The 18,486-nt window shown below is 38.4% G+C and overlaps 1 protein-coding gene across 18 annotated transcripts in view; it reads right to left on the bottom strand.

The window, feature by feature from the left end:
* CELF1 (CUGBP Elav-like family member 1) overlaps positions 1-18,486 on the bottom strand; it is a 59,734-nt gene that overhangs the window by 6,569 nt on the left and 34,679 nt on the right. For 10 of the 18 annotated variants that reach the window (XM_032690019.1, XM_032690017.1, XM_032690020.1 and 7 more), the window contains 9 exons: positions 16,449-16,583; positions 16,185-16,264; positions 15,627-15,788; positions 14,164-14,245; positions 11,049-11,177; positions 6,107-6,220; positions 5,739-5,924; positions 4,743-4,886; positions 2,920-3,087 (listed from right to left, as the gene is read on the bottom strand). In XM_032690019.1, coding sequence (XP_032545910.1) covers positions 2,960-3,087; positions 4,743-4,886; positions 5,739-5,924; positions 6,107-6,220; positions 11,049-11,177; positions 14,164-14,245; positions 15,627-15,788; positions 16,185-16,264; positions 16,449-16,583 — 1,160 coding nt within the window. In that variant the 3' untranslated portion in view covers positions 2,920-2,959. Of the gene's footprint in view, positions 1-2,919; positions 3,088-4,742; positions 4,887-5,738; positions 5,925-6,106; positions 6,221-11,048; positions 11,178-14,163; positions 14,246-15,626; positions 15,789-16,184; positions 16,265-16,448; positions 16,584-18,486 lie in introns of those variants that run through there. The other 8 variants (XM_032690024.1, XM_032690022.1, XM_032690023.1 and 5 more) reach the window with 7 other exon arrangements.

The raw sequence follows: 18,486 nt of genomic DNA, 5'->3' as shown, positions 1-18,486 counted from the left end.
CTTCAGCTGGTGAAAACTGATGCAGCTCTCTACTGAAGAGAGCTGAACTGCATTGAGTCAAACCATCTGAGGATCACATCTTTTAAAATTTAACCTGCATAGATTTATTTTCCTTTTCTTTTTGGCAATACTTATAGTTATGCCAGTAAGGCACAAGAGCTAGCCCAAGTTAGGTGACTTAAGGTGATTATGTCTGGGAGGAGTCACTGATCAAACTAAGCCACAGTGTAAACTGGTGAATCTCCTGAAGTCAACAGGGGTCACACCTATTTCCAACAATGCCAAGCTTGATCCATCAGTTACAGTATTGAGGACACACTGTAGGATGAAGAAGCTAAAATATCTAATTATGGGCAACTGAAATGACTAGTAAAGAGGCCAGAGCATCAGGTTAAAAGAAAAACAGGACAAAGGTCTTGGACAGTACAGTGGGGTAGGGTACAAAGAAGGTAAGAGTGACTGTAGAGACCCCAGAGCACAGTGCTCTCCTCCACTGGTTCACAGCATTCATCTTCCTCGTTTAGCAGTTGTTGGGCTGCAAACAGGCCACTGAAAATCAGTAGTTTCAATCATGCACATCATTATGTGTGTTAAACAATCACATTCAGGATTCTACAAAACCCTGGCCTTTTTTCCAGTGAAATAATTTAGGTAATAAATATTCTCCACCCTGGAGCGGTATAAAACTTCTATAAAAATAGAAACAACATTCTTGGTTACAGCAGGTTGCACTTGGAGCAGTTGCTCCCAACTATGTTTTTTTTTCCTGTTTTTTTTTTCTTTTTCTGAAAAGTATATTATTTATATATATATAAAAAAATCCCATTATCACCCTGGAGGCCTTCACACTCCAACACTCTTTTCTCAGAAAACCAGGACACATCTTTCCCATGGTGCAGAATTCAAGTGTACATGGTTCACTTCAGTGTATGTTTACGTTTCTAGAGAGATTCAAATAATTAACATAGAAGGGTACCACATGCCAGCATAACTGGGAAATTTGGCAGTCTGGCCTTTGAAATTTAGCCACCACAAAACTATTTGAATAATACTGACAGATTTATCTGTCTGCCATCAATATGGACAGACTGACATTAACTGTTTGATTTTCAATCTAAGAGCTGAAAAGGGCTCCCCCTTGGATGTTACAGGTCAGGCCTTGTTTTCTGAGGTTTGAGATCACAGGGGGCCCAGTTCCTGGAAATGCCTGACATTCCCAACAGATCACTGCACACAAGTGGGGATTCTGACTGAGATCTCAGGTTTGATGGGTTTACTGCTCCTCCTGGTGGAGCAGAACACAAAGTTCTGACCCCACCTCTGACCCAGGCACTCATCATCTAGCAGCTGGTTTCCAGATTGCAGTGTTAGCTGGTGCCCTGGGAAACAGCCTCACAAAGCAGGAATACAAAAAAAACAAGGAAAAGAAGAAAATATGAGGTAAATCGAACCTCTGTTAAAGACACACAGAAATTGTAAACTTCCTCTTGTGACAGAGGTGGATTTTGGTGGTTATGAAATGGAATTCTACACAGATTTCTTACAACAGCTCAGGCCAGAGTGTCAAAAGTCCTTTGAGCCCCCTAAAACCAGTGAATAACAAAAGGCCCTTAGCAAGGCATTAGCAATTTCACTAATATGCAGAAAAAGTGTGTGTGCACTTAAGGGGTGTGTTTAATTTTCCCTCAATAGAGAAGATAACAGCTAGTACCAAAAGGCAGAAAAAGACTGAATGAGTGGCTCAATACTCTGGTTCCACAGCTCTTGGGTTAGCCTGTTCTGCACTGGTACACACCACCTTAAAGGAAAACTGCAGTATAAAAAAACACCTAATTACTAGACCATGTCACTGCACAAATTGTTCTGTTTGTTAAAAAAACCAACAAACAAAAAACCCCTCAACAAAAGAGGAAGTTATCATTTCAATAAACAATCAGCACTTACATTATGCTTATGAGAAGGAATTCATAGCTATCATAGCAAAAAAGGACATTATTCCACAGAAATGGGGAATGTGATCAACTGTTAAGAAGAAAAATTGTCAAAAAACTGCAGGTTACCAGGGATCAAAAGTTTGTTTCCAGCCTCAGATGTATTCATCCAGACTAAGTTGTCTCTACCTTCCCACAAAACCTAGATAAAGTACATAGGAGATGTTTTCTTATATATGGAGAAATTCACTGCATCTCATTAATATTCCACTGTAAACAGACAGTGAAATTTTCTGGGCAGAGACATTATCTAATAATTTTATAAAGTGCTGTGTACATTCACAGTGCTATATAAACACTACTTTATATACAGCAAAAAAAAAAAAAAACCCACTGCAGTTTTCCTTTGGCTTGTTAATATGTTCACCCTTTTAGCCTGTCTCCTGCTTTAGAGATGATTTACTAAATCCTCACCATGGCATACAGTTAAGGAAATTTCCATGAGCAGATGGGGCATGACAAAGACTACATGGAGTCGGTTCTTCTTCACCCAAGACTGTTCTCCTTCCCTGTCTTTGTTTTCATCAGCTGTTCTGTGTTATTTCTGCTTTCCCTTCTCCTCTCTACCCAAGGCAGTGTGGTGTCAGTTTCTGCTGCTCCCTTTAACCTTCTCTCCCCATCCACAAGGAGCTGGCATTGGTCCTTCTCAACACACACTGGTTACAAACACAGCAAACTTCAAATAAGGGAGAAAAAAAAACAAAACTAAACAAAAAAACCTCAGCGATATGGCACCTAAACTCCAAAGTAAAACACTGGAAACAAAAGCACAAACTTGTCCTCCATCCGAAGCGGGATTCTCAGCAGAGGCTGCAGCAGAGTCTTCAAGGGAAGATGTGCCAGATAGAAGGCATGGATCAGCTTCCAGGACTGTAAAAACACAGCCTTAGGGCTTCGAATCACTTAAGTGCGCTCCTCTCCAACTTACCAGAAGATCCTTCTCACTCCAGTCCCGGAGGGGAGGGTGCTCAGTATGGCTTGCTGTCATTCTTAGAGCGCTTGAGCTGTACTTTCAGACGCTTCATGCCAATCTGAAAGCCGTTCATTGACTGAATGGCAGCCTGTGCAGAGACAGGATTGTCGTAGCTTACAAAACCTGAAGAAAGGAAAAGACATAATAAACATGACAAAGCTGCCCAAAACAGCTACTCACAATTGGAAATGCAGGCACTCACAAGATCAGAGAAGCTGGCATGAAATGCCACCTTCAGAAGATCACAAGTGTTTTAGACTCTTCATAATAACTCCTTACTAAGGGCTCTCAAATAAATCATTGCTTTCTGACATATGGAACTTTGGCCAAAAGATACACAAAGCTCAGGAAATTAAAATAACATTTTCTAGTCTATCAACAAAAATGAGTACTGCTGTTTGTTTTATAAGAACTCACACCTGGAAGAAAACCAAATGTGGAAAATGTTAATCTATATGCAAAAGCTCATTAAAGATACAAGACTGAAATCACCCTCGTGATACTATGGGAGCATATTTTTTTTAAGTGAAGTAGCTCTCTAGGGAGTGTAGCACTTGTACCACCATTATATTTAGGTTTTTCTTGGATGACAAGTTATATATCATTGCTGGAAAAGATCATCCTCAAAACAAACTTATCTAGGATTTTAAAGGAGCTTATTTTAAATAAGCTGGGAATAATAACCCACTCCAGTCAATGGCTACCTATCCACAATATGCATGTGTTACAGCTTAATGATCAGCATATTGTTGTGTTCTCACAAAGCACCAGATTGTCCACACCGCTTGCCTCAAATACAAAAAAATTCAGGATATTATGTAGACACAAAGCTATCAAAACCATAGAGAAAGGCTCACTTCTCCTATTCCATCAGAAGGAACCTCCATCTATCAAAAGAGTCACAAGAGCTTATAGCACTACAAGAATGCAATAGGGTAGCCACAATAATTATACATAAAGATATTAATATAATAATTCATAATTATAATGTACTAAGTAGTATATACAGCAACACAAACAATTGTTGAAAAGACAGAAAGAAGGAAGAGAAGGAACTATACCATGATTACAGTCTGCAAACACAAATCATAATCACAGAATATTCTGAGTTGGAAGGGATCCACAAGAATCATTGAGTTCAACTCTTAAGTCAATGGCCCATATGGGGTTTGAACCCATGACCCTAGTGTTATCAGCACCATGCTCTAACCCACTGAGCTCAGGGTGAATTATCTAGGGCCAGAAGAGTATAACGAGGCATAATAGTATGAAATTGGGAAAAGCAAAAAGTCACAATGAAAATCAGAAAAATACAGTTTATTGCTGAAAGCGTTTGGTTTACTTATTTTTTGGGAAGATAGAGAAAGGCTCCCTACTTCACCTAAAAGCTAGACTAGACAATATACTCAAAAAGAGATTATAAGAAAGAAGCTACCTTTCTACAGATAATGATTTATAAAATATCCTGAATTGGAGAGGATCCACAAGGATCACTGAAGTCCCTGCACACAACAGCCCCAAGAATCACACTATGCGTCTCAGGGCATTGTTCAAACACTTCTTGAACTCTGTCAGGCTTGGTGCTGTGGCCACTTTCCCGGGGAGCCTGTTCCAGTGCTCAGCCACCCTCTGGATGAAGAACCTTTTCCTACTACCCAACCTAAACCTCCCCGACACATCTTCATGCTGTTCCCTTGGATCCTATCATGAGTCCTCAGAGAGAGCAGAAGAGTGCCTGCCTCTCCACTTCCCCTTGTGAGGAAGCTGTACCAACGTACCAAAACACTTGCTTAGATTGGTCTGCTTGTCAATGAACACCTTGGCAGAGACGACATTTCCAAACGGCATGAACATCTGCAGCAGATCCTGATCCCCAAACTCCTGGGGAAGATGGTAGATAAACAGATTGGCTCCTTCTGGACCTTCAAACGACAAGTAGGAATATAAATTCAGAAAGAGCATGGATAACATATGCCCACTGCACAAAAAAAAGGTGAAAGAGCCACTCAAGCCAAATTTTCTGGATAAAACAATCAAATTGCTGTTCATATTTCTGCAGAGAACTTGATTCCAGAATAAATTAGCATGACTCTTAGTGGGGATTGAGCATTCAAAAAATTCTAGCTCTTTCTCACCATTTTTGCTTGAAATTTTACACATTGTGCAAAACATAGATCTTTGCTCACACAATAAGTTTGACTCCCAGATGCTGACTAAACCAAAAATGGCTATGCAAAGCTTGTGGTCCCAAAACAACTAAATGAATGTCAATACAAAATACAAATCATTGTATTGCTTTATATCTGACAGATTCTTTTCTAAACATCCTACATATTCTGCTGAAAACTAACTCCTACATTCTTCATTACTTTACACTAAATATTAAATTGAACCTGAATCTGAAGAGTGAAGACTGGCATAAGTATCTATGGGAAGAGGTGAAGGACCAAGAAAATGACATTAACAAAACCACATCTGATTCTCTGACAGTATCACGCTGTACACTTATACGCTTCTTCCCCCCGAGAAAATGGAGGAGTATGATTACAAAGTGTTTAAGACTACATAAACCCTGTGAGAAACCTCCTGTACAAAAACTACTTTGGGCAGCCCTTTACAGAAAGATCGTGCAGATTTTCCTTCTTTACCTTCAGTAACTCCAAGATTCTAAAAAAATGCCACCAAATGAAAGATCTGCAGATAAGGTAGTTGCAAGGGCTAACCTTGCCCTTTTGACAACCCCTCTCAAGTTGTTTTTACAGCTTTCTGCCTACCTTCTTTTTGACTTCCCGCTGCACCAATACTCTGCTGTGTTAAGAGACTCTGGTTATAGAGCGTGGGCAGTGCAGCAGCAGCATATTGCTGGATTCCAGAATAAGCCTGTGTGAGGGCTTCCATTGTGCTACCTGTCCCATTTGAAAGACCACCACTGCCAAGTCCTCCATTTAAGGCTGCCATTCCTGGATTAAGAAAGAGGAAATAAAAGATGACTGAGTGCTTCCACTGAGCCAGACTGATAACCTTTCAAATACTCCGCAGTATTACAAAAAGCAGGGAGTAGAAAAAATAACCCCACAGAACCAGCACAGGCCGAGGAATGTTACTCAGCTACTCCCCCAACCCACCACAACACATAACTTACCTGCTAAAGAGCTAACGTTGAGGCCTGCTGTAGCCCCTGCCAGCGTCTGCAATGCTCCAAGAGAGGCCATTGGATTAACAGAGGAGCTGCTACTGGAGCTAGGTGAGGAACCTGCTATTAAAATAAAATAATTAAACTTCAAGCAATATTTTTTGGTCCTGATAATTCAACTTCTTAAGTTATTTCTGTAAAAAAGGCTAGTAAGGAACAGATGAAGGCAACATAGTATACTTTACGTAAAAAAAAAAAAAAAAAAGCCATTTGACAGATGAGAACACTGTTTAAAAAAAAAACCCCGAAATCATCCACAATAAAACAGTAACAGTTAAGGTAAAAAGTTAGAGAGCAAAGTAAAAGGGAGAATGGATGCCTTCCCTACTTTAAAGGTTGTGATTTTAAATAAATTCAGTTAAACCACTATAAAAAGCTGGACACACAGTTAATTTAGTTTAGCTGCCTTTATCTGAAATTTCTTTAGACAAAACAAGAAATGCTTTAGTACTGAAAATACCAAGAAAACTGAAGACTTTTGTTTATTTTTATCTTTAGTATAGCAATTCCTATATACATAAAATAAGTCAGCATCCCTTTCCTGATAATGACTAAAGGGAGATAAATAACAGAAGAGCAGAAATACAGGGCAATCACAAAGGAATGCTTCCTATGTATAGTCTATAGACCAATGCAGCCATTTGTGAATTAGGATTTTTTCAGCCAAAAGCAATGTCTTTGTAATAAATTTTCATTCATTAATTTCACTGCATTTTGAACACCGAATTGTTGGACTCTAGTATGTTCTAAGGCATGACTTCTGCGATTTAATCATGCGCTATGCAAAGAAATATCTTTTTTTATTTTTGAACTGTCAGTTGACAACTTGGCCTAATATCCTGCAATTCTTTTATTGAAATATCTAAGGACTGTTCTTTCCCTGTTCACCTTCATCATAACACTAATATATTTGTAGGCTTTAATCATATCCTTCTCCCATATCAGTCTTCCATTTTTCAGGTTGTCGCTCCTAAGAGGGAAGGAGTTCCACAGTTCTAGTCATCATTTCTGTTCTTTATGTTTTTTACGTTATATTTTAGATCAGAAAACAGCACACAGCAACAGGCATGAAAAGCCAGTATCGCTTTGTAGCTGTTCTTTATTCCATCCCTAATTCTTAACATTGTTTCTGTGCAGTTTTTGGTGGGTGGTTGGGGATTTTTTCTTGCTATTAGGGTTACATTTTCTTAGATCTATCTACTGAGTTCTATCTAGTCAAAAAGGCTAACTCTAAGAGAACCAGGTGGAAAGTATTTGAGAAGGTTTGAATATGTAAAAAAGAAAATTTGAATATGTAATAAAGAACAGCTAGGAAAGATAGTGAAACTTGGACATCAAGTAACAACTTGTGGAGGTTGGTAAACTTGAGGAAACAGTAAGTCTGTCCTAATTCAGTCATCTGAATCCAGGCAATGACCCGAAGAGAACTTAAATTCAGGCAATAAATCTGACTGAACTGTACCAGAATTAGTTCCAGTAAAAATAGAAATACTATGATATCTCTGAAAACAATTTTGCCAGAGACACACTAAGGCCATCAAAATCATCTAGGCTTTGCTAGACCTTTGGTGGTTGCCTTTAGAAGGAGGAGAAATGGAAACATACCTCAGCATTTGCAACCGTTCTATTTTGCTCTGGAGCAGAAAATTCTTATTGGTGTCAGAGTAAAAAAGATGGCAGACAAGACATTCCAATCCTGAGATATTTCTATAATATTTTCTGGAACGTCCCTTTCACAAGTTAGCAGTTTGAATGAGTTTATCTAAGGCCATGGCCTCTGCAGCATCGGTTACCTATAGGTGGGTACAGCAGTAGACTGTTCAGTTCCAAAGAGCAGCTCATCTTCAGCAAGGTTGAAGGTTTTGCTTTATCCTAGTCCACATCAAAATACACAATACTGCTTGGAACTACCTAAAAATATTGTCTGAAATGGGTAGGAAGACAGCACGAAAAAAATACTTAACACCACTGAGTTCAACCATTCTGACATTCAGCCTATTCATAGTCCACAGACTGCACTGTGTGGACTTCCAAGTTCCCCAGACACAAATGATATCGGTGCAGATGAAAGAAAGTAAAAAAGGTAACTATGCATAAGGGCTGCCTGGATTTTTCCACCAATTATGCAATTTGAAGAGAAATGTCGAAATAAGCATCAGGTGAACACTTGGATGACAGATGGAGAGAAGTCAAGGAGGTAGCCACCTCATCTGCACTTAGGTTTAAGAGGTTATCACAGTAGATGTTGCCATATGTCCCACAGACAAGGCAGGCATTTACATAGTACTGAACTGCTATATACTGAGTTTTTTCAAGGTCTGGGTGTGGTTCAGGAGGGATAGATGCTTTCTGTGTGGATTCCAACAGCCATCTATGTGAATACATACAGAATGAATATGCATATAAATATTAATCAAAAGAGAATTTCAAGTTTGCTTTTGTAAGACATAACAGTACCTCAGACTAAAGAGTTAAAAAAAGCTGTATAATCATAGGAAATATCATGAGATTGAATGCGTCTGTACACATTGAGGCTTCCCCTAAGCCCAATTTCAGTTTTAAAATGTGAAGCATATTCATACCTTTAATGAAAAGTACTGAAACTGTTTTAGAGTTTGATGTCAGTGACTACTTGTAGACCGCATATCCTCCAAAATTTTCTTTTGAACAAAAGTCATCTCTACTCTTTAAAATTATACTTGAAATTAAGTTTAAAGAGCAACACAATACTGCCTGCTTCATGTTATAAGCCTGTGAAGAGTGAACTGATACATCTGTATTGAATATTAATTCAAATGTCCCATCAGGATAACTTAATTGTTGACACACAATAATTTATTGATATGACCAGCAATCAGAAGGTTATTTGGATTGAGCACAGAAAGTACTTAAAAATGAGCTGCTCCCTACTCCCCAGCCCCTCCACCAGCATGATAAAAAATGGAACAGAGTCCTGAAATATGTCTTTCATCAAGGGAAAAAGAACTTCCAGAGTTCTGTGAAACAGCCAAAATTCACAGAGGGGAAACAAATTCCAAAGAATCACACAGTAACATAACAGCATAACTTCAGTTGAAAGGGACCTCTGTGGATCATCCAGTCTAACAGTCTGTTCAGAGCTGGTCTAACCTCTGAGTTTGTTCAGGGTTTGTTCAGAGTCCTTTCCAACAGCATTCTCAGTCTCTGAAATGATGGAGATTCCACAGCCCCTCTGGTACCTGGTTCCTGAGCTTAATCACTCTTGCCATTAATTTTCTTTTTCTATTTAGTCAAAATTTTCTCTGTTGCAATTTGTGTCCATTGCCCTTGTCCTTTCACTGCACGCTTCTGAAGAGTCGGTCTCTGCCTTTTTTAGCACATCTGACATTTGAACTTCACAACCTGCCAGTCCCTTCCTCCACCTCAACAAAACAGAGAACAAACTTGCTCCAGCCATTGGACAAGACAGCCAATGAGGAAATCTTAGTTCTAAATGCTACTCACAGCAAATCGTAACCTGACAATTTCAGCTCTGTTACTGCATGAAGAAATACAGGAGAAATTGTCAAATATATTCACCTTTGTATTCCCTTAATGATGAAGCAGCATTATTGGGTATAAATGCAGCTCTTCTGTAGTCTCAACTTGTAATTTTTTGTTGGTTTTTGTTTGTTTGTTTTTCAATTATGGAATAAAATACATAGCTGGGAGTAAAGACAAATTTTAAAATTTTAATCTTTTAAGGATGCGGACCACAAAGTTTTTATGTAAAAATTGTCCAGCAACAGAATACTCTTTGAACTACATTCTTTCTTGGGAATTTCTTGAAGTAGAAAACTGTGCAAAGCACCCATAATTTAACTTCCAATCACGTGACAAAGTTCTAAACAGCTTTTCCTTGTAATCTCTTAACCTCTTGGTCCAGCTCCTTGGTCCTTCTACACAATTCAAAAAGCTACCTGTGGAAATTTAAAATCCCCTCCAACTCCCTTTAGTCTCTCACATTCACAGATGAGGATGTCAACTCTGTAGGCTGGATGCCACAGATATTGTAAAACTGACACCCTGAATATACAGGGTCTCCCTTCCCATGTCAGGATTTAGTAATAACTCAAAATAGGATAGAAATAATTGAGTAGAATACTGATCCTCATTTGCGGTAAAAACTGAGCATGTCTTCTGTAAGCATAACAGAATTTGTTTGGTTTTTTTGCTTGTTGCTTTTAATGAGCACATTTGACAGTAAGGCAGCAAAAGAATACTACTCAGACATTTTAGTGTCTCTGGTTAATACACATAGCCTAAAGTTAAAAAACCCAAACAAAACACACAAAAGCCATATAAGAGGAAGATTTTTATGTGCAACTTGTACACTAAGTTCTAGACAACTGCTTTCCAGTACATATGCTAGGTTTCTGTTTTCCTGCTTCTATGAGGAAGTTACAGTATCCTTTTCTTCCTCTATGGAATATAAACAGTACTGTCCTAGTGCACAGAATGCATTACTTCATGCTTAAGGCATTTTCTGTTTCCATGTTGAGAGGAACAGGGCACATCTGCCACAGTGCCTGCCTAAAACCACAGATAAATCAAGTATGTGATGAGATTGCAATAACATGACTGGAAGGAGGTCACCTACCTTTCTGCTTCATTATGACCTCAAAAATTCTTTTTACTCTAAATTAATCTGACCATCTGGAGGAAGGAACACAGCAGGTAAAAAAGCCTTTGCTGGTGGCAAAGGTATCTATCCTAAGCAAAGGCCAGTGAATCTACCAGTAAAACTGTTTATGTATTAAGGAATCAACATGAAAATGACAAAAAGCGATAGACAAAACAGATGATATCTATCCTGAAAGGACTCCTAAGGCAACTCATGTCATAACGCACTGCAGCATAGGCAGTCTCTTACCTGAGCTGGTGAGCACACTCAGGGGACTGCTGGAGGAAGTGAGTGCAGCGGTACCACTCGGTGTGTTCTGAGCTGCACTGGCTGCAGCTGCTAACGCAGCCAGGTTCTGTAATTGCATCGCATTCAGTCCTGCAACACATTGAAGAATGCAGAGTTCCTCCTATAATAGTCACCACCAACCAAGGGTAACAGATCCAGCAAACTCAGCACATCACAAGAGAGTAACAGAAAGGAGCTTAAAAGCAACAGGCTTAATACTAGTTACTGATCTTTTCTATATCATGATTCCTTGCTATAATTAAAAAAGAAGTTTTTCTTTGCCTGGATAGATGTGATTTAGTACGTGAAAAGGCCAGGTATTCATTATCCCAGACGTAGACTCCAGAGTACAGAAATTTTTAAGCAGTGTTCTCTCCAGTCACAAAAGAACAGCAGCTTTAAATGAGAGTTAAGTCAGGATCTGACAGCTCATGTGCAAGCTGGAGAACTTGCCTAGACACCAGGCCAATACCTTCCTCTGCTTTCATGTCCCTCCACTCCCTTGGAATGGGAACAGCAGTAACTGCAAAATTATTTCAAGCAGGCCTCACACCACATTGGCCACAGCTTTAACCCACCATCAGCTAAGCATCAGTATGTTTTGTTTGGTCCCCCTGGCAGTCAAGAAACAACAGTCAGTTGTGAGACAATTGTTAAGTGGCAACTCTTGACCACAAGATCAGCCAATGTCTGTGTAGACCAGTTAGCTGGTAAAACACAGTGGCAAGGAAAACAGGAAACATCACGTTGTAGGCAGGTAGCAAGGAATACTGTAGGGGCAAGAAGGTACCTCTGTGCTTATGAACTTTTACTAGTCACTTTATTCATTTGACTCACCTTCATCTTGAGTCATCATTTTTGAATGAAACCATTTGGTCAGTACTGGCACCACATTTTGCCCTCTTTTCCTGCTGTGGGATTATCACTGAAATGGATTTCTTCCTGAATTCTGTATTTTAGCCATCCTTTGGTAGACTAGCTTCATTCTTCCAATTCTGCCTCTCTTCCCTTTTCCCTTATTTTCCATTTTTTGTCTCTATCTTTGCTTCTTTTAACCATTCCAAATACTCCCTAGTATTTCTTCCCAACATAATTAAAACCAAAATTAAATTAATCACTTTTCATTTAACAACATCAAAACATCGTAGGCAGAGGTGGCTCTCATCTTTTGACACAGTAAGAGCTTAGTGGCAAAACATACATCTCAAATAACTAAAGCTCTGTTTTGTAATTTAAGCATGTAAGCAGACAACAAAAATGTAAGTGACAATGCAGTATAAACTAATTATTTTCTATAATACTTCTACTACCTTTAGTATCATTTGTTTGGTTTTTTAACTCTTTTGCAATTGTTTTCTCTTTGTGACAGGGTCTGCTTCCCTAGCCAAGTTTAGTTCCCAAAACAAGGGGATTCTGTCTTTATTTAGATTCAAGGTGCCATTGTAACATAAAAACACAAAGTTAAAATAAAAAAAGTTTTATTTTTGGCTTTTATTGTGCTATAGAGAGTTAAAAGTGCAAGTGCTGGAGCTTATGAGGAACAGAGCAGCTTGCTTCCTTAACTGAAACAGTTTGTCACATGTACACTGCATCTGCCCTCTTGTCATCACACTGTTTTCCCATCTGCTTTCAAACAGGGTCGAGATTAAATTTTGTCTACAAGGTCTAATAGTTTGGGATCTAATTACCTACTTAATTTCTCTTTCTATGAACTTCAAGAAAGGAGCTGAGATACTAAAAGGACTTTGAAACTACAACTTTTTCTGTAAACAATCACAGACTTGGAGTAATTTTTTTTAAACACCCTGCAACATGCTATTTATATATATGATTTCTCAATTTTTAAGGTTTTTTTTTTTTAAAATAGTGATGATAGAATTACCCTGGAAACTTCAGGGAAAATCTCAGGTAGTTAGCCCCTTTCACCCTCTCCAGTCCTTACTGCCGTACTTTCTCCTTTATCACAAAACTTGCTTTCAAACAGACACAAGAGGGGAGAAAAAGAGTATCACATGCATAACAAAATCCATTATAGATCACCACCCTACAGGATATTAGTGAAACTGATTTAAAAAAAAAATTGCTTTTTTGCAAGAATCTTAGATGTAAGAGCTCTGAAGAGGTCTAACATGAAAAAAGTCAATATAGGAACCTGACATTAGAATCGACTTCAAGTATAAAATCGAAGTTCTTAAAATTGAAAACATAACACTTTGCAAAAGCTTGTAATTGTTACTGATGGGTGCACCAACCAACACGAATCAGATGTACAAAGACACTTATAGATCAAACTCTGCACAGACAGGGCACGTGATACTGGGAATGACTCTAAAACTCCAGGAGGCAATTTTAAAAGCTTGAAGTGCTCAGTATTAAAACCAAACTACAGATTTTTTTTCCAACAGAAGAGTTTAGAGAATGTGGTGAATGGAGTTACTAACGTATTTTATTATTCCCAACCCTGTGAAGACAGAAGGGACAATCAACTTACAGCCCCAGTACTGCTATACTTAGTGAATATTCTGACTAGCAGTCCCCAGCAAGGAATTTGGCTCATACCTATTAAGCTGGTACTTCCCTAACAGCAATGGTATAATTAATAATAATTCAAATGAATGAATGAAAACACCTGAATAAAGGACTAGCTCAGATTCCTAACAACACTGTGTTGTCAACTTAAATGTTTTGTTCTTAAATGCTTTGAAAATGGGAAAACTAAGAATACATTATCACCGAAACATGTGCATTAATGCCTATTTCAAAACGCAGTTCTTCACACATGCACCTGTTTGGATGAAAATATAGAGAGCACTCTTTGTTATCCACAAGGGAAGATAATTTTAAATGCCAGAGATTGGAAGGATAACAGCACTTACCTTGGAGACAATACTTAACTAAGATAAAGAAGGAACATCCACACTTGTAACAGAGGATTCCATTCATTCTGAAGCAGTGGATAAACTCAGGACTAGTTAAGTCAAATTACATTAATGTATCAACAGCCTTTTGGCTACTTTCTCTACCCTCATCCTCTTTTGTTTGGTACTTAATTTGTCTTCTGACGGAAAAAACTTACCTCCCATTGGGTGGAGGCTGCTCAATGTGTTCAGGTTCCCAGATGAAGCAGCTGCTGTCTGCTGAAGGAGCTGCAAATAAAGCTAGACATTACACCAAAAAACAAAACAAGAGTGAGAGTGAGGGCTGGCTCTGCTTCTGGGGGAAACTGCATCACACCACAGCCAGAGCGCCGTCACAAATGAATTCCCGCTGCCCATGCACCTCATCGTAGCAAAGCATAAAGAGAATTCCCCTTGCACAATACAGCCAGAGCACCACCATAGTGAAAATCCATGTAGCCCATGCATCACATTGCAGCCAAAGCAGCAGCACAATGCTTTTCTCACTCAATATCATCAATAGTGAGGGAAAATTATAGCTAGTACACCAAGACAAAACAAGCAGAATCAGTAGTGTAAGAGAAATTCCTACTCAAAGCACCTAAGGCAGGACTGCCACCCCTAAGGATGTGCTACCTCACATCAGAGTTTACAGCTGACACTGCCCAGCACGGGACAAATGGCAATGTCATATCAAAACCAAAGGGTCACCACGTGAGGGAACTTTCTCCACTTTCCTTATGCACATAGACATGAGAGATTTCAGACTCAGCTCGGAAGCTAGAGATTTCCAATTCCTTTTTCCATTAACTAGCTGTTCTAAAAAAAATTCCAACCTACCAAAACTAAAAAAGTACTAAGATAATTGCCCCATTTCAACTACACACCATATCGAGAATGAGATGAAATTTTCTTTTTCTGTCCTTCAGACCTTATATTGCATGAATACAGTTCTCAGAACTACTCTAGAAACCCACATAAGTCAGAGCACATCAGTTTACGGAAAGTTCATCCCTTAGGGACCCAGCAAAATCAACTAAAATCAGTGACAAACAGCAGTTGGTGACAAAGAGCTAGTCCAGCAGTCTGTTGCACTATTTCTGCTAAAGAGAATAGTTTCTCTATTTTCTGTAGGGTTTATTTTTGTTTATTTCTTTGGTTTTTATTGTTTAGGTTTTTTACTCTGTTTCCAACCTGATCACCTTTTCTATTTGGACAGTGCCGAGTACTGTTTCAGGTTTCATTGGAAGAGGATAAGAGAAATAAAGGCTGAAAAAGGAAAAATGATAAAAGAATACGAGAACCACTTCATCAGATAGACATGAAAAGGTCATTTACGAGGGTAAATTTTAAGGCTGTAATATATAAAGAAAAAGCACGAAGTCAGTCTACAGAATGCAGGAGAAAAACCCAGGGATTCAGTAATTAGGGCTTCTGTGACTGGGGTGGAAATCCTCCCTTAAATGTATCCTGACTAGATGCTACCACATAACAATTTCAGCCTTCTCATCCACACAACAGGGATTAAGAATCCTGCCCCTGTCTATCAGAAGCCTTCTAAAAATGAATACATTAAACACTGCAAGACAGTCAGACACTGCAATCCCTGAAGAGATGAAAAGAACCCAAATCAGAAACTCACTGCTAAGTACTGGGGTCCAAGTGTGTTGAGACCAGCCAGGTTTCCCCATATTGAGGCAGCACTGATCTGTTGCATTTGTTGCTGGAGTTGCTGAGCAATTCGTTTCTGCTCTTTGTCCTTCTGGGTGTCTGCAAATTTTACCACAATGGGAGAAGAGCAGCCCTGCAAACAGCAATTCAAACAGTTACGTACTTGCTATCCCCAGCAGTCACAAAAATACTGCATTATGACCCTGTCACTAGAAGCAATTCCCTCACCCCATATATATTAGAATATATATATATATATATATATATATTCAAATAGCACATTTCATTAAAGGTTTAAAATTGTGTTTGCTTGTAATTCTATTTTGTATTTTGGAATTTTCCCTGCAGATGAAATTCCTATCTTGAACTCTAAAAATAGGAGCAGAACAAACACAAAGGTCCAGGAACAGTATTTGTGAAGAAACACACACTGCACCTATCCTTCTCTGTATGCCCACTGGTCCCTTAAACTCCACAATGACTGCCAGACAAATTACATCTGCTCCTGACACCCACTAACTTGTTTTACCTCCATGGTTTGTGCTTGGTGCATTGCTTTGATTGCTGTTTGTGCCATGGCTCTTGTTGTAAAAGTCACAAATGCACAACCTGGGAAAAAAGCAAAAAGAAACCAAATCTTCCACTACATCCACAATTACAGGGATGAATACAGAAATCAAAGTGCCTACTGGGCGGGGAGGGGGTGTAGGTGGGAATCACAGAAAAAGCTGAAATGCCATGTTAAGTTGCAAAAAGCAGTATCCTCCAATTGCCAAAAAAGCTTCCTGCTTACCTCTGCTCAGGCCATCTGGGCCCCGTAATATCCTGCATTCTTCAATCTGCCCAAAGGGGGAGAACATCACTCGGATATCATTTTCATTGCACTTCTTGGATATCATTCCAATAAACAACTTCCTATCTTCTACTGCTAAGAAATCAAAAGGTAAAGAGTATTACCAGCAAATATGTGCTTATTAGATCTTATTTTGTCAAGTCTTCTCTATTACCCTGTATTTAGGGTAGAGACTTATCACAACCAGATTCCCAATAATGGACTGTGTTTTCAATTAAGGAGGATGCATATGAGATACTTCAATGAACCTGAAGGATGCCTGTTTTATGATGTTTTATGTTTACAATTCACTGATTTTTCCTTACAAAGCCTGTGAGCAGCAAGAATGTAAAAAAAAAAAAAGGAAAAAATATGTCAGATTCAGCACTTCTCTGTATCTTTTCAGTTCCTGGTAAGAAAAGAATGTGGTTTACTGGACTATTTTCATTGTCATTCCTCTGCCTCTTCTATCTTTAGACTACCAACATACCTAACTGTATATAAACAAGCAAGTGAACTGCAGAAAGCTGCTTTCTAGCCTCTTCATCATACCAATCACTTAAATTTAGATGTGTCTACTTCCTTATGCTCCTCTCTCAACAGTGCAAGCAACAGGAGTTGCTAAAACAGAACAGTTTTATTTCTGTTATTGATACGCACCAAAAGTGATATGTACTGATCTGTACCAAAAGCATAAAAATAAGCCATGGACTGTGTTGTACTGTATCTTGCCTCTGAACCCTGATGCTACTAGACACATTAGAGTTGAAGAATACCTTTCAGTGTGCAGATTATTTTAAAATAAATGGTTCAGAAAGACATTTCTTTTAACTTTTCAGTTAATGGTTACTAATGTCAGTTAAAGGTCACTTGAGGGAGTGGGGTAAATTTGAATTCAGAGCAGAATTTTATACCTCTTGATTTACTTATTTAAGGATGTTAACCATCTCTGAAACATTTTCTTTTATGGGATGAAGCAAATTATGCGGAATAACACTTGAAAATATAAACCAGTTTAGGAATACAGCATTCATCACAATATAAAATATAGTATGATGAAGGCTGTAGCACAATTTGAAGCTTCGATTAAGTCTTCTCTGATTCAGTGCCAGGGTGAGAGGAAATCAACTTGTTTGCTGAGTGTGCTATGATGCTAGGAAGGAAAATTCCAGACTATTGCAGCCGATATGACTTTAACTGGCTATTAAATCTTAATGTTGTACTTAGTTCACTTTCCGCTTTTAGAGCGGAAAGCTGCTTTTCAATACTTTTTGCAATCCATTTGAGTTCAAGAGATCCAGAATCTCTTTTATTAGTGGCAAGTTCAAACACTTTCTTAACTAATGCTTTATTCATTGTTGTCACCTACACCTTTTACTAAAACTCATATAATTATGCAATAGTCTCAGAATTATCACCCTAAAATTCCACTACTTTTTTTCTTTCCATTATTTTCCCAGGATACTTGTGTGTGTGTGTGTGTGCGTGTGTAAAGGAAGATGCATTTTAGTTTAGAGAACCTATTCAGTTCTCCTTCCAACAATACTTCAAAGGAATGACTCTCTTCTATATATATTTACACAGAAACTTATTCTGTAAACACATGAAGGAATTTGCAGATGGAATTACTCCTACTTTATGCTACCCATATATTCCATTGTCTGTTTTCAATTATCTTAAGACCTAAGCTTTCTGAAACAAGGATTATCTTCTCCATGATGCAACAATAATCTTATAGAAACTACTGCAAATGAAGAAAATAAAATTCAGCCAAGCCTAGAAAGGCTGAAACTACAAGATGCTAAACACTTTATTTGCTTATGTTGCAGCAGTATACATAGATACACATATATTTGAACATGCATGTATGTATGTATATAAACTCAAAATGAAAATGCATGACTAAATGATCATTTACCCAGTGGTGGATGCTAAATTCTTAATCCATCCGAAGTGGCCAATGTGCAGAAATACTCAGTTTTTCTTCTCTACTGAACTG

The sequence above is a fragment of the Chiroxiphia lanceolata genome, chromosome 6, assembly GCF_009829145.1.
Source record: "Chiroxiphia lanceolata isolate bChiLan1 chromosome 6, bChiLan1.pri, whole genome shotgun sequence".
NCBI classification, from domain to species: Eukaryota; Metazoa; Chordata; class Aves; order Passeriformes; family Pipridae; genus Chiroxiphia; species Chiroxiphia lanceolata.
This window is presented reverse-complemented; position numbering and strand designations above follow the sequence as displayed.